General features: G+C 35.0%; 1 protein-coding gene across 25 annotated transcripts in view; it reads right to left on the bottom strand.

Moving 5' to 3' along the window:
- LOC103026087 (fibrillin-2-like) overlaps positions 1–25,121 on the bottom strand; it is a 49,920-nt gene that overhangs the window by 9,652 nt on the left and 15,147 nt on the right. The window contains exons 11-40 of one of the 25 annotated variants that reach the window (XM_049480926.1): positions 24,757–24,903; positions 24,329–24,475; positions 23,849–23,995; positions 23,417–23,563; positions 22,981–23,127; positions 22,465–22,611; positions 22,021–22,167; positions 15,689–15,835; positions 15,353–15,499; positions 14,960–15,106; positions 14,567–14,713; positions 13,238–13,384; positions 12,929–13,075; positions 12,536–12,682; positions 11,207–11,353; positions 10,898–11,044; positions 10,505–10,651; positions 9,176–9,322; positions 8,867–9,013; positions 8,302–8,448; positions 7,166–7,312; positions 4,938–5,093; positions 4,447–4,553; positions 3,811–3,875; positions 3,554–3,690; positions 3,203–3,403; positions 1,990–2,196; positions 1,655–1,807; positions 486–664; positions 202–372 (exon numbers count right to left, since the gene is read on the bottom strand). In XM_049480926.1, the coding sequence (XP_049336883.1) occupies positions 202–372; positions 486–664; positions 1,655–1,807; positions 1,990–2,196; positions 3,203–3,403; positions 3,554–3,690; positions 3,811–3,875; positions 4,447–4,553; positions 4,938–5,093; positions 7,166–7,312; positions 8,302–8,448; positions 8,867–9,013; positions 9,176–9,322; positions 10,505–10,651; positions 10,898–11,044; positions 11,207–11,353; positions 12,536–12,682; positions 12,929–13,075; positions 13,238–13,384; positions 14,567–14,713; positions 14,960–15,106; positions 15,353–15,499; positions 15,689–15,835; positions 22,021–22,167; positions 22,465–22,611; positions 22,981–23,127; positions 23,417–23,563; positions 23,849–23,995; positions 24,329–24,475; positions 24,757–24,903 (4,463 nt within the window). Of the gene's footprint in view, positions 1–201; positions 373–485; positions 665–1,654; positions 1,808–1,989; positions 2,197–3,202; positions 3,404–3,553; positions 3,691–3,810; positions 3,876–4,446; positions 4,554–4,937; positions 5,094–7,165; positions 7,313–8,301; positions 8,449–8,866; positions 9,014–9,175; positions 9,323–10,504; positions 10,652–10,897; positions 11,045–11,206; positions 11,354–12,535; positions 12,683–12,928; positions 13,076–13,237; positions 13,385–14,566; positions 14,714–14,959; positions 15,107–15,352; positions 15,500–15,688; positions 15,836–20,847; positions 20,995–21,634; positions 21,782–22,020; positions 22,168–22,464; positions 22,612–22,980; positions 23,128–23,416; positions 23,564–23,848; positions 23,996–24,328; positions 24,476–24,756; positions 24,904–25,121 lie in introns of all 25 variants that reach the window. The other 24 variants (XM_049480937.1, XM_049480932.1, XM_049480940.1 and 21 more) reach the window with 24 other exon arrangements.

Genomic DNA, 25,121 nt, shown 5'->3' with positions numbered 1-25,121 from the left:
ATTTATGTAAATTAAACAAAATATTACCTCATAAACATCTATTAGCTATCCAGTATAAAACATTGTAAATGTTTTGCTAAAATGTATAAATGTGTCATTGGATAATAGGCTCCTGGAACTTACCATATAGACATTAAATGTGAAATGTGACATGTTATAAATAAAACAGAAGAAAAATCCCAATAAAAATTACATACATACCTGCATCATATCTTTGGTGACTGTGAATGATTGTGAAACAGTGGCGATGGTATTGAGTAAATCTACTATTTTTACAATAGTTGCAGAAGTATTTGTAATGTTTTTGGAATTCTGTTCTACAGCATTGCTGAGATTTGCAGTAAACTGAGACACTTCACTCACATCCAAGTGCTAGTGAAAAAGAAAAAATATAAGCCTTATTAGCAGTTAAACATTTCCAACATCCAGTACCAAGTAATTCTGTGCTTGGATAGTTCAGGTAGTTCAATAGAAAATTATTTTACTTCAGCTTGGTCTGATAAATCCTGGATGACACGGAGGGTGCAGTTGTTTTTTGTTGGGATCCAATCTCCATTTGAATTACACGTTGCATACTGAATGCCAACCATGTCTCCCGCACAGTTTCCAGATGCGTTCTGATTTACAGCTCCAATGCCAAAGTTGCTGTTTGAGCAGATTGGTTCTACGGGGCAAGAAAACATGTTATTCAGCTTGTAATTATGGGTTATGTAGTTAGGAGTTTTTTCTGCTGGACTTAATCCATCTTGATTAGTGTAATATTGTCTGGCTTATGTTCTTCAACTGTTTCTCTATGACCTTCCTCTGCCATTCCAGACTGTTAACCATCTGCTGGGTTTATTCACACAAGTTATTGAGTCTTATTATACAAGTGGCATCGGATATTGCTCATACAGTGACTTGAAGACTGTTATTTTGTAAACAGGGTCTGGGAAGTGTGAGGGTATGCACCATTTTTTTATACATTCAGTGGACTTCGAAGTTCAACCAGTTTGTCATTTCTTCTATTCCACCTCAGAGTCGAGCGTTACAAGCTATTGAAAGCACATGTAATGATTAGATGTGCAAGTATTACACAGTTATCTACCAAACCTGAAGAGAAATACCCTCATACACATCCAAAAGAGGTACAAAATATTAGTGTACATTTATTTTTACATCAGAGTAATTTTGCTAGTGGGAATGGAAGATGTGCTATTTGAAGAATAGCACAAAAATATGCACAGTTTTCCTTTTGACTGGGAAACACTAAGCTCATTGACACCATTGTATTTTTACCAGTGAAAAACATGATTTTAGTAACATTCTTTTTATTGCGAATTTAGACAAATGCTCAATGTCTGAGTGAGAAAATGGACTGAAAGTCTCCTAATCAGTAACATTGATTCTAATAGATTATTTACCCAAGTCTTTGGTAAACAATGTAAAAACAACACTGAGGTGTCAAATCAACTTGATGTCTAATTGCTAAATCAATCACGATCAAGTCTAGATCTGTTATTGTACAAGTAGCTAAAGCATGTGTTATACTAGACATTTTGACTACATTTAAAATGACTGCACTTGCCAAGATATATTTTTAAGTAATCATTGTTTTTGTAACTGTAATAAGGTCTGTGAAGAAGAAAAAAAAGAACAGAATAAGGTGACTGACCTTTTTTGGTTGTTCTTATTGTGATGTTTTTAGAGCTATACTGAAAATTTCCTAGGCCCACACCTGAAAGCCGGCATGTGAAAATAACATTCAGGTCCGCATTCTCACAAAACTGCTTCTGGATAGTGTAATAATATGTAATGCAGCCAGAGCCTAGAACAGGCAAACACAATAAAGAGAGAGAGAAGGTTTAAACATATAAAGTGTGTGTTAGATTTCTGGACATCTAACCATCCAGTGTACTCTTCTCAATTTTATTCTTTTGTTAAAAAGATAATTTCAGTTAAAATGAGTCCTCATCAGAGTCAAATTCAATTGTTTCTGTACTGTCTCACCTGGTGGTGTAAGTGTGCCGGGAATGGAGTTCTGGATCCACTCAATTGTATAGCTGATATGGGCACAGCACTGCAGTGGAACTGTCTGTTGCTCACATTTAAACTCTTTATCAGAACCCACTTGTATATTTGGGTACGGCTGAACTAGAATTCTCTGCCACTGGATATTGGGCAGAGAATTCTTGGTTGTTGTGCATTCATATAAACCTGTAAAATAAGACAGAGGAAAGTCAAGAAAACACCAAGAACAGTTAGAAGAAGGCATAGTTGCTTATTCTATGTGAACTTCAGTAACTGAATGAACATGTTATGATTTTGTAAATTTGTTAAGTAATTGTAAAAACTAGACTTTCTTAAGTAGATTTTGTAATAATCCCAGAGTAGACATTTTATTAACATTTATGCAAACTGTTTGGACAAATACCTACAAAAAAATATCAGATTTTGCGATTTGCAGTTCCTCTGGCAGCTGTGAATGAATGTTCTTTTCAGTTTCTTTAAATAACTTTCTACACTAGTTAAAAATCATGCTAATATTACAGTAGTTTAACAAAACATTGTAATAAAATACTTGTGGCCCTACTTAAGGACCACCACTGCTTACATAGTTGTTACCCAATATGCATTTAATAACAATGTTAAAAGAGCAAGTTAAAGCCGAATACTAATACCTAATAACTAATAAAAAACTGCATACAAATAACAGTTATTCAGTTGTTCACTGTAAAAATAATAGATTAGAAAAATGCTGCCTTAATGTGTACATTTTACTATTATCAAATTATGGGATAATGGGATGCTCTTATTAAAAATTGCTTTTTAGCAATTAAATAACAAATGTTAACATTGGTAAGATAAAATAATGTGAATGGAAAAAATACAGTTGTGTAAAAAAATGTAGAGTGTAGTGTTATTAGAATAGCTGTAAGTTTAATATATTTAATATGTATTCATTCTACAGCTCTGGTCTCAGTAGATTTTCCACATTAAAACATACCAGGGCCCAGTTTCTCAAAAGTTTTTTGAATGTAGAATAATGTAATAAAGACTGCTCAGTGTAAAGCTCTCTTGATCGTCTTAGAATCATCTTAGTTATAGGAAACCCACCTACAGATCTTTACTAATAAAGCATCACCCTATTCACTCTTAACAAAGATGACCAAGTGATTCCCAAAGACAGAAAGCACTGTTTAAAGTCTTAGGAATGACTTACCACTGTAATCACTATTTACACTTTTTAAGTGGAGTGTGCGATTTTTATTAAGGACTTCATATTTATCAGGACTTGACAAAGGGTCACCCCCATTCACAGTCCATTTTATATCTCCCTTTGAACCAGCAGGAGGGTCGCAGTTCAACAGCAGCTCCTGCAGAGGGTATATTTTGCCAGAGCTTTGGTACAGGTTACACTCATCTGAAATGTGAAAATATTAAAACACACCATTGGATTTCACGAAACCTTTAAATAAAAACAACTTTGGAAATCATCTGATATTTCAAGCTTTACATGGTAAATCTGCCACAAATAAAACTGTAAACACTTGTAAATGCACACAAGACTTACTGCTTTCAGCAAAGGCATTTGCATTTACACTGAATCCATTGACAATAAGCGCACTAGAGAGCTCAGTGTTTGCTGATCCAAAATTAGGTACATCGTCAACTGTGGCAATCGTGAAGTCTGCAATTACACTCCCCGGCCTAAAAATCACACAGAAAAACCGCTCAGCTTCTCTCACTATTCACCATGCATGCAATTCTCACACATTAAATTATACTTTATAATACACTACACACAATATGTTTTGGACACAAGCTTACCTGAACCTGTACACTTTGACAGAACCAGGTATATAGCCAGGTACTTTTAGATAAGCGTCATTTATCTGGAAAAGAGAAACATTTGAATGGTGTAAGATCTATAAGAAGTGGAGATTTCTTAACTGATAATTAAGAATATTTTGTAATTCTAAGTAATCAGAATTATTCAGCGTTAAATAGTAGATTAACATTTGATTGTACAACATATTTTAAAATTTCCTTAACGATTTTGCTAATAATTTGATGTAATCAAATTGCTCATGTGCACCTAATCCTGTCTTATCATTAGTGTTTCTTGCTTTTGTCTTTGACTGGCTTTGTTGTCTTATGTTTGGTTTATGATTTCTTTAGGTGTTTAAGTTGTAAATGGGTTATGGTCATCTTCACCTAAAGTGATTTATTTTCAAATAATGCATATATAACATTTACTTTAATATCTATCAATTTATTATAAAGTAAATGCATGCAGTTTTGGTAGCATGTTAAACTAGTTTTCTAAATAAATGTCAATATATTCTCTATATATTTAACACAACATTTCTGATGAATTAAATACATTAAATAAAGAATATTTGTAAAAAATGACATTAATGGCTTTTACACAAACTGCAAAAATAAAATATATTTTGTACTTACTGAATTCTCAATACTATTTTTGTATTGGATATACTTTCCACTGTTTGGGTTGGTGAGTGTGATGTCAAACTTTTCGTTTAATGTCAGTGACATATTGACTGGGATCTCTAGGAAACAAGAGTAAGATCATATTAAATGTAGTGCACTGTAATGCTTCATTGCACAGTACCATTATAGTACTGCAGTTATGCCTTTTAGTAACAGCAGTTCGACTGAAATGTAGCAATGTCACACACTCCAATTGAAACACACTAATGATAGAAAATCAGAGAAAACAATCTTTAGATTGCCCTTTACATTGTATGTCACACTGTAATGTGATTAACATGTATTAAGTAGCATATAGTTTCTCTTTGGCATGGATATGATATGTTTTCCATGTTTGCCACTTTTGGGAACATTTTTAATTAATGACCACCAGATGGCAGTGTTTAAAGATATGAAAAGATTCACTCATACTGCCAAATAGAATTTAAAAAGAAAGAAAATACCTGGTATGAGTATACATGGGTTTTTGGTGCTGACACTCAAACTTGAGTTTATTGTGGTGAATCCAAGCCAACAGGAGCAATTGTAGCCTCCTATTGTGTTGGTGCAGTTGGTATTTTGACCACAATACAATTGTGTGAAAAGACACTCATCCACATCTGCAAAGAAAAAAGTAAGGTTTTATCGTAGATCTATGGAATATGGAAGCCCATTTCCGCCACCTGAAGAAAAAAAAACGTCCTCAACTAAGTCATATTTATCAGATAGAAAAGTCATAATTATGGGATAGTAAGTCATAATTATGAGATAGTAAGTCATAATTATGAGATAGTAAGTCATAATTATGAGTCTATAAGACTATGTGAAGCCAATCAACGCTTCTTTTCGAGCTGCTTCTGATGTAGCATTGCCGAGGAGCCAAGTAGCCAGCCAGGAGGGAAGTGCAGTGATTCGGTTCCAATTAATATTAGCTCACATATGATCACATATGGCTTGTGCTAAACATCACCACCCTTTTGGAGTGATGTGGGGGGGAAAGCACCATTTACCCACCCAGAGGGAGAAATGCCACTTGTGCTCTCTCAGGACTCTGGCAGCTGATGGCAAGCTGCCTGACCGGGATTCAAACCAGCAATCTCCCGATCTAATCATAGTGGCTGCACTTTAGACTGTTGGACAATTAGTTAGATTTTTTTTAATGAGAGGTGTGCAAGAAGGAAACCTTCACTGTAAAACAAAACACACACACATACACACAAAACAACAGGGCAAGATGTGGGATGGGAGCATTGGAATAAAGCCAGGAAATAATGCACTTTGGACAGACGAATCTTAAATCTTGCCCTGGTAATTTTTGTTTTTTTACTGAAAGGGTTTCCTCCTTGGAAACCTCCCATGAAAATCTTATTTAGTCTCTTTCTGAACTGTGGTGAACCCTTTTCTGGACATTTTAGATTTTTTTTACACATCTTCTAGTCTGCACTTGGGCTGACCTAGGCCATGTTGATATTTGTTTTACTGGTAAATTATTTTCCAGTGTAATGGCTCATTTCTAATTGCCCTGAAATCTTTTTAATCTCTTCCCAGAATCCTCTAATCAGAGAGCTCTTTGAATCTGACTGCAGTAATCCACTCACTTTAACAATCAGCAAAACAAAAAAAAAATCTGAAGATTAAATAAAAGACTTATCCATAGTGTTTGCTGTACCTGTCCCAACTTTACCCTCCAAGTAAACTGCATACATATGTTTTACATATTAACTTATTTTAAATATTGCTTTTTTACTTTTGTCATTTCAAATACAAAAGGTTATACTTAAACAGTGAAAAGTTTATATATACAAAACCTCTTCTGTACAAGTAATCACTTATGACACAGCAAGCTTAATGGCAAGTGTGTCATTGCAATGGACTTTGAACACTGCAGTTGGGCAAACATTTAGTCTTGTTTAAAAAAATAGCCTTAAAATATGAAAGACTATATAAGACTGTTTGATTAATGAAGCCTGAAATTCCTCAATTGCAAAATATTTAACCATGTTTTTAATAATTTACCTCTGCAGGAATAACTCGTACTGAAGTTGGTTGTGACAAAAAAATTCTCTGAAAATGTCCAGACTCTGACAGTGTAAACCTGTGTTTTTAACATGTGTAAAATGTTTGGGGCCTACTAGAGGTTTTTTACTTTTTTAGACAAATATATAAAATTTTGGATACTTCTCCTCAATAAAACTCTTCAGTGAACGTGGCAGTTTTATGTTTACTTTGGTAATCTTTATCACATACAAAAATTCAATTTACATAAAGGAGTAGGTGAAGTAATGTATATCTAAATCTCATTCTTTGTGTCATCACATATGCCGCATTTACTCTCACTCAAAATAATTCAACAGTTTACATTAACATTAAATTAATGAAAACAACTGTAGATAATAGAAGATGAATGTGAAATTAATTATTATTGAAGAACTCAGATTGCCATTACTATGATTGCTCTGATGTTCTATAACATCATCCCAGCACAAGCAAGTTTAATATTGTGTTAATGATTCTACATTTTTTTTTACATTTATTTTAAAAAGTCCATTTATTATTGTATCATTCTAATTTCTTTTAAATAAATAATTATTTAAATAAAATAAAAGTCTCTATAAAATTTTACTGTTTTATCTTCATTGCTACATGGAGCACATTTTTTGTTTTGACCATAAGCTGATTGTTAACAACTTACCTATACAAGGGTTACTAATGTTGACAGGAAGACTTGAGTTTAATGCAGTAAATCCTTTCAAGCAAGAGCAATTATATCCTCCTTTTGTGTTCAAGCAGGTGGAATTTGGACCACATATTGATGGGGTGGTCAGGCATTTGTCCACATCTAGAAGACAATTTTTTCATTTAATACATGATTTTTCATCATTTAGTCTAAATTTGCATAATCACTTTAATTCATCACTATAATTCTCTCTAAAACAAAACATTGTAATGTAACTTTACTATTATTACATTCACAGGAAATTCTCTTTTTTTTATTAAATACACTATTGCCTAGTGACAAGTAACAAAGTACTTAAGTAGATCTGTGTTACTGTACTTAAGTCCATTTTTATGTCTACTCCCTACATTTCACACGAAAAATTCGGACTTTGTACACACGGCTCTTAGTGAACCTGAATCTGTTTAAAGTTTGAACTTCTGAGAGCTGAACTTTAGTTCTTCAAAATAGTTTAACTCATTCTCAGAATCCCAAAATGATCTATTTAACTGCTCATTGTTTTGAACTACACAGACAACATCTAACAGTCTCACTAGAGCAGGTGGAGGTCACTGTATTAGATTCACTGCGGAGCTGAATCAGACTATGGATCATACAGCAATTATGTTTCAAGTGAATACCTTTTCCAAAAAAGAGGTTTTATTCATTCACACTTCTCAAAGTATTTTTATTTAGATAACAACGTTTAATACTAATTCATATTAATTAGTTTCACCAGCTCAGTAGAGTAAGATCAATTAGATTTGTGAGTGATGAATGATGAGTTTCCAGTGGTCTGAGAAACTTTTGAGAAAATATGAAACAATGTCAGCATTGACAGGGGTGAAAATTTCATTATTTTTCTGAATAAACTTAAGACAGTTAAAAAAAAAAACTGACGGTAAGGGGTTTCATATGGGTGGTGTTAGTTTAACTTTCCTAGTTTAAAAATGTAAATATAAAATAGGGTTTCCTGAACAAAACAGCAGAGATTAACACTCAATGTGTATGATTTTGAAAAGCAACAACAAAGATTGTAATGCAATCTCAAAAATAATTCTAAAAATATAACAAAACTAACGAAACATCTAAACTGGTATTTTATATCTCACCTGTACACGGATTAGCAGTGCTGAGACTCAGAGCAGGGTTTGTTGCAGTGAATCCAGTCCTGCAAGAGCAATTATATCCTCCTATTGTGTTGCTGCAGATGGAGTTTGGTCCACAGATAGAGGGAGCAGGTTTACATTCATCTACATCTGTAATGAAGAAAAATAAAGAAAATGTATCACATTTTTAATCTGAATATTTAACATTTAAACCCTAAAATATTGTGTTGATGGAGATAAAGTTTTCAACCTGATGTTGCACATATAGTGGTGAGAAAAAAGTATTTGGCCCATTAAAGATTTCTTTTGGTTTTGCTTATTTGTCATACTTACATTTTTCAGATATTAAACAAACTTTAATACTACAGTAAATATAAAAATCACTTTTAACATATTTTGCTAATGCAGATTAATTTTCCAACCTGATATTGCACATATATATTTATCTATATATAAAATATTTATTTAACCATTATTAAAATGGTAAACTTTGATATAATCTAAAAGGAAAATTAGATAATTCTGGAAATGTTTTAACAAAACACTAAAGTGGTATTTTATATCTCACCTGTACACGGATTAGCAGTGCTGACATTCAGAGCAGGGTTTGTTACAGTGAATCCAGTCCTGCAAGAGCAATTATATCCTCCTATTGTGTTGCTGCAGATGGAGTTTGGTCCACAGATGGAGGGAGCAGGTTTACACTCATCTACATCTGTGAGATAAATGAAAGTTTATTTTGTGATATTTTAACATTTAAAATTCTGCTTATTGTGTGTATTAGTTTAATGTTTGTATTACAGAATCTTTAGTACAATTTCATCATTATCACAAAGAAAAATCTGAAATTTCACTAAAGTGGTATTTAATATCTCACCTGTACAAGGATTAGTAGTGCTGAGATTCAGAGCAGGGTTTGTTGCAGTGAATCCAGTCCTGCAAGAGCAATTATATCCTCCTATTGTGTTGCTGCAGATGGAGTTTGGACCACAGATGGAGGGAGCAGTTGCACATTCATCCACATCTGTAATAAAAGATTTTGTCTTGTCATTATTTTTACTGCAAATTTTCGGAATTCAGTAAGAATTAAAAGACCATACAATTGCACTGATGATCCCCCAATGTGATCTCTCAATGCACCTGAAGTTTTCTTCCGATTTTAATAAAATATTTAATTCATTGTAGAAACGTTGTGTTGAACTGCTAACTGACAATGTTAAAAGGCACATTGATTAAATCTGTATTATACCAGTTCGGACCCTGCAATGTGATTGGCTAAGAGGAATTTTGTGAGTGGAATTATCAGCCGGTAATGAACTGTAACTGAAGCTCTTCATGTATTACTCCACCACATACAGGTAACCTAGCAACAATGCAGCACTTACAAACCAAAAACAACCAAATGTGATGTCATTAAACACCACTGGAAGCCGCTGGATCCCATAGGCACACTGCAGAAACGCCATGTCACGCCCCTCCCAGCGATTCAAAAATAAGCATTATTACACACATTATCAGCCATTAATACCAGGTTAAGAGTTGTTATTTTTAAAGTAAAGCCTAAGAGCATATATTTTCCAGTTAATATTGGGTCTTTTAAGCTGAATATAAGGTGGACTCTTGTAATTCCGCAGGTCTTGTCGCTGGAGGGGCGCCGAAGTAAACAAAACTTTAATTCTTAAAAAAATATTTTCTTTTAGTCAAACGAGCGCTGGACTTTAATATATACAGATTTATCTCCAAAAAAAAAACATTTATTTGGGTGAGTAAAGCTCTTCTGTTTATTTACAGTAATCTTACATTTCCACAATTTTGACTGAAATATCAGATAATGCAGATTTTAGAGTGCAGCTAAAGCAGAGCAGTAATGGAACTATTTTAACTCAGGGAGTGTTTATAACCAAACAGATCAATTTTTTGCGTCCTGTTTAACTCAAAATCTTTCAATAAACAGCAATAAAGGAACTGTGTTATAATCACAATAATACACTCGAGGTTTGTGCTGTAACGTGTAATATTGGCACTGCTGTGCTGATCTTCAGCACTCGTCCTTCGACCGCATCACAGCAGTGCCAATATGACATGTTATAGCACTCCCTCTTGTGTATTATTGCTTAAATATTTGTTTTCCCCCACCTGTAAAATTAAGATGCAAATGTGATGTTTTTAGATCAGGTTATCATAAAAAAGGTATTTTATATCTCACCTGTACACGGATTAGCAGTGCTGAGACTCAGAGCAGGGTTTGTTACAGTGAATCCAGTCCTGCAAGAGCAATTATATCCTCCTATTGTGTTGCTGCAGATGGAGTTTGGACCACAGATAGAGGGAGCAGGTTTACATTCATCTACATCTGTAATGAAGAAAAATAAAGAAAATTTGTCACATTTTAGTCAGAATATTTTAACATTTAAACCTTAACATATTTTGCTAATGCAGATAAAGTTTCCAACCTGATATTGCACATAAATATTTATCTTTATATAAAATATTTATTTACTTATTATTTAAACAGTAAACTTTGATATAATCTGAAAGGAAAATTAGATACTTCTGGAAATTCTTTAACAAAACACTAAACTGGTATTTAATATCTCACCTGTACACGGATTAGCAGTGCTGAGACTCAGAGCAGGGTTTGTTACAATAAATCCAGTCCTGCAAGAGCAATTATATCCTCCTATTGTGTTGCTACAGATGGAGTTTGGTCCACAGATGGAGGGAGCAGGTTTACACTCATCTACATCTGTGAGATAAATGAAAGTTTATTTTGTGATATTTTAACATTTAAAATTCTGCTTATTGTGTGTATTAGTTTAATGTTTGTATTACAGAATCTTTAGTACAATTTCATCATTATCACAAAGAAAAATCTGAAATTTCACTAAAGTGGTATTTAATATCTCACCTGTACAAGGATTAGTAGTGCTGAGATTCAGAGCAGGGTTTGTTGCAGTGAATCCAGTCCTGCAAGAGCAATTATATCCTCCTATTGTGTTGCTGCAGATGGAGTTTGGACCACAGATGGAGGGAGCAGTTGCACATTCATCCACATCTGTAATAAAAGATTTTGTCTTGTCATTATTTTTACTGCAAATTTTCGGAATTCAGTAAGAATTAAAAGACCATACAATTGCACTGATGATCCCCCAATGTGATCTCTCAATGCACCTGAAGTTTTCTTCCGATTTTAATAAAATATTTAATTCATTGTAGAAACGTTGTGTTGAACTGCTAACTGACAATGTTAAAAGGCACATTGATTAAATCTGTATTATACCAGTTCGGACCCTGCAATGTGATTGGCTAAGAGGAATTTTGTGAGTGGAATTATCAGCCGGTAATGAACTGTAACTGAAGCTCTTCATGTATTACTCCACCACATACAGGTAACCTAGCAACAATGCAGCACTTACAAACCAAAAACAACCAAATGTGATGTCATTAAACACCACTGGAAGCCGCTGGATCCCATAGGCACACTGCAGAAACGCCATGTCACGCCCCTCCCAGCGATTCAAAAATAAGCATTATTACACACATTATCAGCCATTAATACCAGGTTAAGAGTTGTTATTTTTAAAGTAAAGCCTAAGAGCATATATTTTCCAGTTAATATTGGGTCTTTTAAGCTGAATATAAGGTGGACTCTTGTAATTCCGCAGGTCTTGTCGCTGGAGGGGCGCCGAAGTAAACAAAACTTTAATTCTTAAAAAAATATTTTCTTTTAGTCAAACGAGCGCTGGACTTTAATATATACAGATTTATCTCCAAAAAAAAAACATTTATTTGGGTGAGTAAAGCTCTTCTGTTTATTTACAGTAATCTTACATTTCCACAATTTTGACTGAAATATCAGATAATGCAGATTTTAGAGTGCAGCTAAAGCAGAGCAGTAATGGAACTATTTTAACTCAGGGAGTGTTTATAACCAAACAGATCAATTTTTTGCGTCCTGTTTAACTCAAAATCTTTCAATAAACAGCAATAAAGGAACTGTGTTATAATCACAATAATACACTCGAGGTTTGTGCTGTAACGTGTAATATTGGCACTGCTGTGCTGATCTTCAGCACTCGTCCTTCGACCGCATCACAGCAGTGCCAATATGACATGTTATAGCACTCCCTCTTGTGTATTATTGCTTAAATATTTGTTTTCCCCCACCTGTAAAATTAAGATGCAAATGTGATGTTTTTAGATCAGGTTATCATAAAAAAGGTATTTTATATCTCACCTGTACACGGATTAGCAGTGCTGAGACTCAGAGCAGGGTTTGTTACAGTGAATCCAGTCCTGCAAGAGCAATTATATCCTCCTATTGTGTTGCTGCAGATGGAGTTTGGACCACAGATAGAGGGAGCAGGTTTACATTCATCTACATCTGTAATGAAGAAAAATAAAGAAAATTTGTCACATTTTAGTCAGAATATTTTAACATTTAAACCTTAACATATTTTGCTAATGCAGATAAAGTTTCCAACCTGATATTGCACATAAATATTTATCTTTATATAAAATATTTATTTACTTATTATTTAAACAGTAAACTTTGATATAATCTGAAAGGAAAATTAGATACTTCTGGAAATTCTTTAACAAAACACTAAACTGGTATTTAATATCTCACCTGTACACGGATTAGCAGTGCTGAGACTCAGAGCAGGGTTTGTTACAATAAATCCAGTCCTGCAAGAGCAATTATATCCTCCTATTGTGTTGCTACAGATGGAGTTTGGTCCACAGATGGAGGGAGCAGGTTTACACTCATCTACATCTGTGAGATAAATGAAAGTTTATTTTGTGATATTTTAACATTTAAAATTCTGCTTATTGTGTGTATTAGTTTAATGTTTGTATTACAGAATCTTTAGTACAATTTCATCATTATCACAAAGAAAAATCTGAAATTTCACTAAAGTGGTATTTAATATCTCACCTGTACAAGGATTAGTAGTGCTGAGATTCAGAGCAGGGTTTGTTGCAGTGAATCCAGTCCTGCAAGAGCAATTATATCCTCCTATTGTGTTGCTGCAGATGGAGTTTGGACCACAGATGGAGGGAGCAGTTGCACATTCATCCACATCTGTAATAAAAGATTTTGTCTTGTCATTATTTTTACTGCAAATTTTCGGAATTCAGTAAGAATTAAAAGACCATACAATTGCACTGATGATCCCCCAATGTGATCTCTCAATGCACCTGAAGTTTTCTTCCGATTTTAATAAAATATTTAATTCATTGTAGAAACGTTGTGTTGAACTGCTAACTGACAATGTTAAAAGGCACATTGATTAAATCTGTATTATACCAGTTCGGACCCTGCAATGTGATTGGCTAAGAGGAATTTTGTGAGTGGAATTATCAGCCGGTAATGAACTGTAACTGAAGCTCTTCATGTATTACTCCACCACATACAGGTAACCTAGCAACAATGCAGCACTTACAAACCAAAAACAACCAAATGTGATGTCATTAAACACCACTGGAAGCCGCTGGATCCCATAGGCACACTGCAGAAACGCCATGTCACGCCCCTCCCAGCGATTCAAAAATAAGCATTATTACACACATTATCAGCCATTAATACCAGGTTAAGAGTTGTTATTTTTAAAGTAAAGCCTAAGAGCATATATTTTCCAGTTAATATTGGGTCTTTTAAGCTGAATATAAGGTGGACTCTTGTAATTCCGCAGGTCTTGTCGCTGGAGGGGCGCCGAAGTAAACAAAACTTTAATTCTTAAAAAAATATTTTCTTTTAGTCAAACGAGCGCTGGACTTTAATATATACAGATTTATCTCCAAAAAAAAAACATTTATTTGGGTGAGTAAAGCTCTTCTGTTTATTTACAGTAATCTTACATTTCCACAATTTTGACTGAAATATCAGATAATGCAGATTTTGGAGTGCAGCTAAAGCAGAGCAGTAATGGAAATATTTTAACTCAGGGAGTGTTTATAACCAAACAGATCAATTTTTTGCGTCCTGTTTAACTCAAAATCTTTCAATAAACAGCAATAAAGGAACTGTGTTATAATCACAATAATACACTCGAGGTTTGTGCTGTAACGTGTAATATTGGCACTGCTGTGCTGATCTTCAGCACTCGTCCTTCGACCGCATCACAGCAGTGCCAATATGACATGTTATAGCACTCCCTCTTGTGTATTATTGCTTAAATATTTGTTTTCCCCCACCTGTAAAATTAAGATGCAAATGTGATGTTTTTAGATCAGGTTATCATAAAAAAGGTATTTTATATCTCACCTGTACACGGATTAGCAGTGCTGAGACTCAGAGCAGGGTTTGTTACAGTGAATCCAGTCCTGCAAGAGCAATTATATCCTCCTATTGTGTTGCTGCAGATGGAGTTTGGACCACAGATAGAGGGAGCAGGTTTACATTCATCTACATCTGTAATGAAGAAAAATAAAGAAAATTTGTCACATTTTAGTCAGAATATTTTAACATTTAAACCTTAACATATTTTGCTAATGCAGATAAAGTTTCCAACCTGATATTGCACATAAATATTTATCTTTATATAAAATATTTATTTACTTATTATTTAAACTGTAAACTTTGATATAATCTGAAAGGAAAATTAGATACTTCTGGAAATTCTTTAACAAAACACTAAACTGGTATTTTATATCTCACCTGTACACGGATTAGCAGTGCTGAGATTCAGAGCAGGGTTTGTTACAGTGAATCCAGTCCTGCAAGAGCAATTATATCCTCCTATTGTGTTGCTGCAGATGGAGTTTGGTCCACAGATAGAGGGAGCAGGTTTACATTCATCTACATCTGTAATGAAGAAAAATAAAGAAAATGTATCACATTTTTAATCTGAATATTTAACATTTAAACCTTAACGTATTTTGCTAATGCAGATAAAGTTTCCAACCCGATGTTGCACATATATATTTATCTATATATAAAATATTTATTTAACCATTATTAAAATGGTAAACTTTGATATAATCTGAAAGGAAAATTAGATAATTCTGGAAATTCTTTAACAAAACACTAAACTGGTATTTAATATCTCACCTGTACACGGATTAGTAGTGCTGAGATTCAGAGCAGGATTTGTTGCAGTGAATCCAGTCCTGCAAGAGCAATTATATCCTCCTATTGTGTTGCTGCAGATGGAGTTTGGACCACAGATAGAGGGAGCAGTTGCACATTCATCTACATCTGTGAGATAAATTAAGTATATTTTGTGATATTTTAACATTTTAAATTCTGCTTATTTTGTTGTTGCAGGAACAGTTTATAGCGTATTAGTTTAATGTTTATATTACAGCATCTTTAGTACAATTTCATCATTATCACAAAAAAAAATCTGAAATTTCTAAAACACTAAACTGGTATTTTATATCTCACCTGTACACGGATTAGTAGTGCTGAGATTCAGATCAGGATTTGTTGCAGTGAATCCAGTCCTGCAAGAGCAATTATATCCTCCTATTGTGTTGCTGCAGATGGAGTTTGGACCACAGATGGAGGGAGCAGTTGCACATTCATCCACATCTGTAATGTAATTTGTCACATTTTTAATTAGAATATTTAAAAATTTAAACCTTAACCTATTTTGCTAATGCAGATACAGTACATTTTCCAACCTGACGTTGCAAATAGATATTTATCTATACCTAAAATATATATTTTATTATTATTTAAATGTAAATGGTTATCAAATCTAATAAAGGTAGAGCGATTATATTCTCCTATTGTGTTGCTGCAGATGGAGTTTGGACCACAGACAGACGGAGCAGTTACACATTCATCTGTGAGATAAAAAAAAAAGTTTATTTAGTCATATTTAGTTTTGTCAGCATATTTGCATATTTCAGGTGTGGTCTGTCCTGCAGCTTTTTTTTTTATACAACAAATGGTGGAGATATTTATCTGTATCATTTTTATAGTATTTTATTCAGTGATTTGTTTTGTAGGGACTGCCAACATAAGGATAAATCTTTCATTTCTGAGTTTGGATAGAAATCTTTCTCAGCTCTTGGTCTGAAAATTGTCTTCATATAACTCATAATAGATTAGGTTATCTGGCATTACTGACTATATCTTAAATATAATTGACATTCTGTTGTTTTTAAAATGACAGGTACCTGAACAGCACTGCAGCTGACTCTGGCGATGGACTTCTTTCTCATTATAAACTAATGTTTCGTTATTATCTATGTTGCTACTGGGCAGTGTGCGCAGGTTGTGGGCAGAGGAATGGACTGTGCCCCAACACCTGCGCCTGTTAAAAACCTTGCAGTGAGAAGACCTGGTACAGGGTGTAGGCAACTCTTATGTATATTATTTTAAATTATACAACAATTAGTTCCGATCTTATAGTCTGATTGGAAGGGAAGTGTTGTAACCATGTTGATGTTTGTGATAACAGCACGGCATTCTCACACTAAATCTGTATCACTCCGTGGACGCTTTTTAGTTCATCACCTCCAGCAGCAGCAGCATTAGCTTAGCACAGGCTAGCGCCCAGCCAAGGCACGCTCACCTGCAGCCCACAGCGCTGGTTTGTCAATCCATCAGTCACCTCGGCCGCAGTCTCACAGCCAGAACGGTAACCAGCCATGCTAGACTAAGCTAAAGCAAGCTACGCTAACCTAGCCACAGTCCTGCAGGCGCAGCTAGCCTGAAAGCTAGCTAACCAACAACACAGCACACCCGGGCTGGACTGGGACAAAAAAATCAGCCCTGGCATTTTTGGTTTAGACCGGCCCCCCTAATTAGGGGAGCACAACCGATTTGTAGTTTATGTATGTGGGGTTACATAGAAGCATAATGTATCATCAACATATTATAATTATAATAATATATAAATTATAATATAAATTATAATTCTTCTGGTTAAAGGTGCTTCCTCCTTTAAACAGCTATAACATGTATTTGTATCAGACTACAAACAGAATTTTAGTTCAGTGACCAGGGTTAAGAAACTGCTTTAAACTACCAACATTACCCAGAATGCTAGAATTGTACTCAATTCTAGCTATCCTCTACATCCGGCTTTTAGATAACTAGTTAGCTAAATGGATTTTCATGTATTATAGCTTACAAGTCCTGCAATCCTAAATTAATGAACACAATTTGAAAATGAAATAATTATTGTCTGATCAGACACATCAGGGCAAGTTAAACATTAAATTTTTTTTTCTCAAACCTTGACTACCTATCTATCTAATTCCAAATTAAGCTAACTGATTAGAAGGGTCTGAACCATAGACTGTGTGAGCTCTGTCTAGGCAGCCCTCAGGGGCAGGTTTATTTAAATGAGTACGCTGTTGCATTTGATTTAGTCGTAGGCACGATCCCAAGGCGAGTGTCGCAGATCATCACAGCCTTGATGTTATTCGCGATATAACATCTTCTATTGCTTTAATACAAAATTATATACATACCGTATTTTTCGGACTATAAGGCGCACTTAAAAACTTTTAATTTTCACAAAAATTGACAGTGCGTCTTATAATACGGTGCGCCTTTTGTATGGATTTTACTCGTCAGGTTGTAAGGAGCAGTAAACACACACTCCGTGCAGCGTTATAGAGAGTTTCAGTGCTATACAGAGTCCAGAGCCGTGCAGCTCCGAGGCTGAGCAGCAATAGCATTAGCTAGATGCTAACCGCTAAGCTAGCTAGCTTATTCACTGAGATCAGTATTATCTAAATTTTACTCGTCAGGTTGTAAGTAGCAGTAAACACACACTCCGTGCAGCGTTATACAGAGTTTCAGTGCTATACAGAGTCCAGAGCCGTGCAGCTCCGAGGCTGGAGCAGCAAATAGCATTAGCTAGCTTATTCACTGTTCAGAGATCAGTATTATCTAAATTTTACCCGTCAGGTGTAAGGAGCAGTAAACACACACTCCGTGCAGAGCCGTGCCGCTCCGAGGCTGGAGCAGCAATAGCATTAGCTAGATGCTAACCGCTTAGCTAGCTAGCTTTTTCACTGTTCAGAGATCAGTATTTTCTAAATTTAGCACTTTTAATACTGCTGGAGCAGTATTATTAGAGTTAGATGCTAATCGCTAAGCGTTCACCGTTCAGAGGTGAGTTATCGGCCTGTAAGTCTGTGCTGCTTTGCCTGGCTAGCATTAGCTAGATGCTAAGCGCTAACTCTCTCAGAGGTGAGTTTTATCAGCCTGTAATCTGCTTGTTTACAGTGTTAAAACAAGCTACGGGGGACGAATCGCTAGCTAATATCTCACTGTCTTACCAGAACACGCAGGATTACTCAGTGTAACGCTGTCGTTTAAGTTTGGGTTAACTTTACTAGTTTAGGTGACTAGCTAGCGTGCTAGCGGATAGCTATGCTAACGCTGGTGCAGCAAGCCTTAGTGGACATCTGGAAATCTAAGCTTACTGTAAATAAACTGAAGCACGTTACTCACCCAAATAAACAGTTTTCAGGAGAGGAATCTGTGTAGATTAATATCCAGCACTCGTTTGACTTTGAAAGAGCTAGATTTGTATACTGAGACGCTCCACCGGCAAGCGACCACCCCCGGTGGGGGAAGGGAAACATGGCGCCACCCCTGTTCACTTTGATATAGGCACCCTTTCTAGTGTCACTTAACGCGCCTTATAATGCGATGCGCCCTATGTATGGAAAAATAGCAGAAAATAGGCGTTCTTTGATAGTGCGTCTTATAATACGGTGCGCCTTATAGTCCGAAAAATACGGTAATTAAGCTGTGTAATATTTTTATATATTCTATATTTAAACTAATCTTAAGCCAAGTCCTTCTCCCAAAAATAGGAAAACAGTTTTGGTAGTAGGTCGAGATAACTGGCATACTGTAAAAGCCTCAGCTTCACTAACTTTATAATTACAATGTAACTTAAATAAGTTGTATTACAGCCCAAACACTAAAGCCAGTTTGTCGCTGCGGGTCTGCTGAACGGTTCTGAGCTCAGAGGTGAGTTCTGTTCAGGTGTTTTATCCACACAGAGCGCTTACTAACAGATCTAACGTACCCGGGGACACAGAGCCACTCAGCGGGAGGGCGTAAGTCCGAGGGATCTGCCTAATGGCTAGCCGGGCAGGGTAGGACCGGGCACTGCTACTGCATCCTTAGTGACGCTGTAAGACCTGGATTGTTAAGCTAACGGGTCACCGTACTGTGACGGTTCGCCATTTTCCACAAGCCATAAGACTTGGGCTTTTAGTGACGTGAGTGAGTGGAATGACAGAGTTTATTTGCAGCAGCCATTGACCGACTAGTCCCCAATCACCTGTAAAAACAATGTGAAAACTAAGAGCAGATTTCTTATGAAGGTAAAACACAAAATGAAATATTAAACTCTCTTTTCAATATTTTGTTTACTAACGTGATTTAAAAAATGCTTGATATCAATAACAGTCCTCTTCTTTTTTAATTTTTAACTTCTTGTTAATGGATTATACTTTTGGTTCTAAAAACAATTGACCCTACTTTGACGCCTTAGTATATGGACAGGCCTGAATAAATATGTTTTCTTTGGGGACTATTAGGAGCTTTTCGTCTGCACATATCTGTCCAATATGTTAGTGATATTTGATGTTATGAACAGGTTTCAGAACCAAAATATTCTCAAACCTATAGTAAAACCATATCTTGGACATGAGGCAGTGTATTTATAACCAGTAGGAGTAATAATTCAGATGCAGAGGTTCAGATGCTTGTATTACATTTGACTCCCATTAAACCCGGACTTTACTAATATATTACACATTTTGGCTGTAAAAACAATGACTACAGAGTTCTAGAATAAAACAGAAATACTGTTTGATTAAATAAATAACTAAATAATCAGTGCCATGATAATAAAATGTCTGATATAGCTCTAAAGTACAGAAGAAAGTGGACTGCAGGACATTCTGCTGTTTTAATAAGAGCAGATTAATTTATGTCTGCTGCCCTGCCCTGGATTTGAAAAGAAAATGTTCACAAATGTACTCCAGTAAAAGTGCAAATACAGTCTTTTAAAACATCTCTTTAAAATACAAATGGGTTAAAAAGTTACTGAAGTAAACATTAAACAGTAAATGCAGCATGTTACTACCCAACTCTGCCTAAAACATCTTCCTGCATGTTACCTATACAATGTTGACTACTGTTATCACTGTATGTCCTTCTATTAGTTCTACGTAATTACTCACCACTGCAAGGGTTACTAATGTTGACAGGAAGGCTTGAGTTGGTTACAATGAATCCAGTCCAGCAAGAGCAATTATATCCTCCTATTGTGTTGCTGCAGATGGAGTTTGGACCACAGATGGAGGGAGCAGTTGCACATTCATCTACATCTATAATAAAAGATTTGGTCATGTTTATGTGCAGCACTGTATTCCCAGTTAGTCTCAGGTTTATGGAGCCCCAGGATCATATAAATTGATGTGGCCACTCTAGAAATTACCATCAGTCTTACTAACAATGTAGTTTATTACTGCAATTACACATGAAACACCTGATTACTTAGTTATTTATTTAGTACAACAGCCTCAAAACATATTAAGTTCTGTGTAATTACTCACCCCTGCAAGGGTTACTAATGTTGACAGGAAGACTTGAGTTGGTTACAATGAATCCAGTCCTGCAAGAGCAATTATATCCTCCTATTGTGTTGCTGCAGATGGAGTTTGGACCACATGCAGATGTACCAAGTACACATTCATCTACATCTGTGAGATAAAGCAAAGTTTATTTTACGATGCAAAGTTTAAATTAGATGGTGGATACTTAAATGACTTTATATTTAAAGGTTTATTTACTTGTTATTTAGACTCCAAGTCTTTGTAATATAGCATCTTGAGTGAATTCTCAAATTTCTACTGTTAACTCAGAGGGCACTAGTTAATTGCGCTTTGTGGCGCTGGATTTAGGAGCGTGTCCTTTGTCTTTGGAATCGTAAGTGCGCAAAAAATACACCTAGCGCAGCTTCAAAGGCGCAAAAAGCGTGTACCAATTCTTTTAATTTTTCATGGGTGTGTTTTTAGTTTAAATTAGTTGGTGGATACATAAATTACTTTATATTTAAGCAATATTAAAGCAATATTTACTCAATATTCAACTCCAAGACTTTGTATTAAAACATCTTTAGGGAATTCTCAAATTTCTACTGATAACTGATGAGAGATTTCCTAAACATTTGGTCTAAAACTTGACTTCATATCACTGCGTCATTCATAATAGATTAAGTTATGTGGCATTAATATATGTCAACAGTTACATTCATTCATTCATTCATTCATTCAGTTATTTATTTAGTACAACAGCCTCAAAACATATTTAGTACAATATTAGATCTACATAATTACTCACCTCTGCAAGGGTTACTAATGTTGACAGGAAGACTTGAGTTGGTTACAGTGAATCCAGTCCTGCAAGAGCAATTATATCCTCCTATTGTGTTGCTGCAGATGGAGTTTGGTCCACAGATGGAGGGAGCAGTTGCACATTCATCTACATCTGTAATAAAAGATTTGGTCATGTTTATGTGCAGCACTGTATTCCCAGTTAGTCTCAGGTTTATGGAGCCCCAGGATCATATAAATTGATGTGGCCACTCTAGAAATTACCATCAGTCTTACTAACAATGTAGTTTATTACTGCAATTACACATGAAACACCTGATTAATTAGTTATTTATTTAGTACAACAGCCTCAAAATATATTTAGTACAATATTAGATCTACATAATTACTCACCACTGCAAGGGTTACTAATGTTGACAGGAAGACTTGAGTTGGTTACAGTGAATCCAGTCCAGCAAGAGCAATTATATCCTCCTATTTTGTTGCTGCAGATGGAGTTTGGTCCACAGATGGAGGGAGCAGTTGCACATTCATCTACATCTGTAATAAAAGATTTGGTCATGTTTATGTGCAGCACTGTATTCCCAGTTAGTCTCAGGTTTATGGAGCCCCAGGATCATATAAATTGATGTGGCCACTCTAGAAATTACCATCAGTCTTACTAACAATGTAGTTTTTTACTGCAATTACACTTAAAACGCCTGATTACTTAGTCTAACATGTGGAATGTAATATTCATTCATTCATTTATTCATTCAGTTATTTATTTAGTTATTTATTTAGTACAACAGCCTCAAAACATATTTAGTACAATATTAGATCTACATAATTACTCACCCCTGCAAGGGTTACTAATGTTGACAGGAAGACTTGAGTTGGTTGCAGTGAATCCAGTCCAGCAAGAGCAATTATATCCTCCTATTGTGTTGCTGCAGATGGAGTTTGGACCACATGCAGATGTACCAAGTACACATTCATCCACATCTGTGAGATAAAGCAAAGTTTATTTTACGATGCAAAGTTTAAATTAGATTGTGGATACATAAATTACTTTATATTTAAAAGCTATATTTACTCATTATTTAACTTCATGTCTCTGTATTAAAGCATCTTGAATGAATTCTGAAGTTTCTATTGATAATTTAGGGAGATCTTTCTCAGCTGTTGTTCTGAAACTTGACTTCATATCATTCCGTCATTCATAATAGATTTAGTTATCCGGCATCACTATATGTCAACAGTTACATTCACTCATTCATTCATTTATTCATTCAGTTGCTTATTTAATTATTTATTTAGTACAACAGCCTCAAAACATATTTGGTACAATATTAGATCTACATAATTACTCACCACTGCAAGGGTTACTAATGTTGACAGGAAGACTTGAGTTGGTTACAGTGAATCCAGTCCAGCAAGAGCAATTATATCCTCCTATTGTGTTGCTGCAGATGGAGTTTGGTCCACAGATGGAAGGAGCAGTTGCACATTCATCTACATCTGTAATAAAAGATTTGGTCATGTTTATGTGCAGCACTGTATTCCCAGTTAGTCTTTGGAGCCCCAGGATCATAGGATTGATGTGGCCACTCTAGAAATTACAATGAACCTTACTAACGATGTAGTTTATTACTGCAATTACACGTGAAACACCTGATTAATTAGTCTAACATGTGGAATATAATATTCATTCATTCATTCATTCATTCAGTTATTTATTTAGTTATTTATTTAGTACAACAGCCTCAAAACATATTTAGTAAAACATTAGTTTTACGTAATTACTCACCACTGCAAGGGTTACTAATGTTGACAGGAAGACTTGAGTTGGTTACAGTGAATCCAGTCCTGCAAGAGCAATTATATCCTCCTATTGTGTTGCTGCAGATGGAGTTTGGACCACAGATGGAGGGAGCAGTTGCACATTCATCTACATCTGTAATAAAAGATTTGGTCATGTTTATGTGCAGCACTGTATTCCCAGTTAGTCTCAGGTTTATGGAGCCCCAGGATCATATAAATTGATGTGGCAACTCTAGAAATTACCATGAACTTTACTAACGATGTAGTTTATTACTGCAATTACACTTAAAACGCCTGATTACTTAGTCTAACATGTGGAATGTAATATTCATTCATTCATTCATTCATTCAGTTATTTATTTAGTACAACAGCCTCAAAACATATTTAGTACAATATTAGTTCTACGTAATTACTCACCACTGCAAGGGTTACTAATGTTGACAGGAAGGCTTGAGTTGGTTACAATGAATCCAGTCCTGCAAGAGCAATTATATTCTCCTATTGTGTTGCTGCAGATGGAGTTTGGACCACATGCAGATGTACCAAGTACACATTCATCTACATCTGTGAGATAAAGCAAAGTTTATTTTATGATGCAAAGTTTAAATCAGATGATGGATACATAAATTACTTTATATTAAAAAGTTATATTTACTTCATATTCAACTCCATGTCATTGTTTTAAAGCATTTTGAGTAAATATTTAAATTTCTAATGATAACTTTTAGCATTTGGTCTAAAACTTGGCTTCATATCAATGTCTCACTCATATTAGATTAAGTTATCTGGCATTAATATATGTCAACAGTAACATTTATTCATTCATTCATTCAGTTATTTATTTAGTACAACAGCCTCAAAATACATTAAGTACATTAGTTCTACGTAATTACTCACCACTGCAAGGGTTACTAATGTTGACAGGAAGACTTGAGTTGGTTACAGTGAATCCAGTCCAGCAAGAGCAATTATATCCTCCTATTGTGTTGCTGCAGATGGAGTTTGGTCCACAGATGGAGGGAGCAGTTGCACATTCATCTACATCTGTAATAAAAGATTTCGTCATGTTTATGTGCAGCACTGTATTCCCAGTTAGTCTTTGGAGCCCCAGGATCATAGGATTGATGTGGCCACTCTAGAAATTACCATGAACCTTACTAACGATGTAGTTTATTACTGCAATTACACTTAAAACGCCTGATTACTTAGTCTAACATGTGGAATGTAATATTCACTCATTTAGTTATTTACTCATTCAGTTATTTATTTAGTACAACAGCCTCAAAACATATTTAGTACAATATTAGATCTACATAATTACTCACCCCTGCAAGGGTTACTAATGTTGACAGGAAGACTTGAGTTGGTTACAGTGAATCCAGTCCAGCAAGAGCAATTATATCCTCCTATTGTGTTGCTGCAGATGGAGTTTGGTCCACATGCAGATGTACCAAGTACACATTCATCCACATCTGTGAGATAAAGCAAAGTTTATTTTATGATGCAAAGTTTAAATTAGATGGTGGATACTTAAATTACTTTATATTTAAAAGCTATATTTACTCATTATTTAATTTCATGTCTCTGTATTAAAGCATCTTGAATGAATTCTGAAGTTTCTATTGATAATTTAGGGAGATCTTTCTCAGCTGTTGTTCTGAAACTTGACTTCATATCATTCCGTCATTCA

The sequence above is a fragment of the Astyanax mexicanus genome, chromosome 1 (genome assembly GCF_023375975.1).
Source record: "Astyanax mexicanus isolate ESR-SI-001 chromosome 1, AstMex3_surface, whole genome shotgun sequence".
Lineage (NCBI taxonomy): Eukaryota > Metazoa > Chordata > Actinopteri > Characiformes > Acestrorhamphidae > Astyanax > Astyanax mexicanus.
Note: the sequence above shows the minus strand (reverse complement) of the source record. Positions and strands in the feature narration are given on the sequence as shown.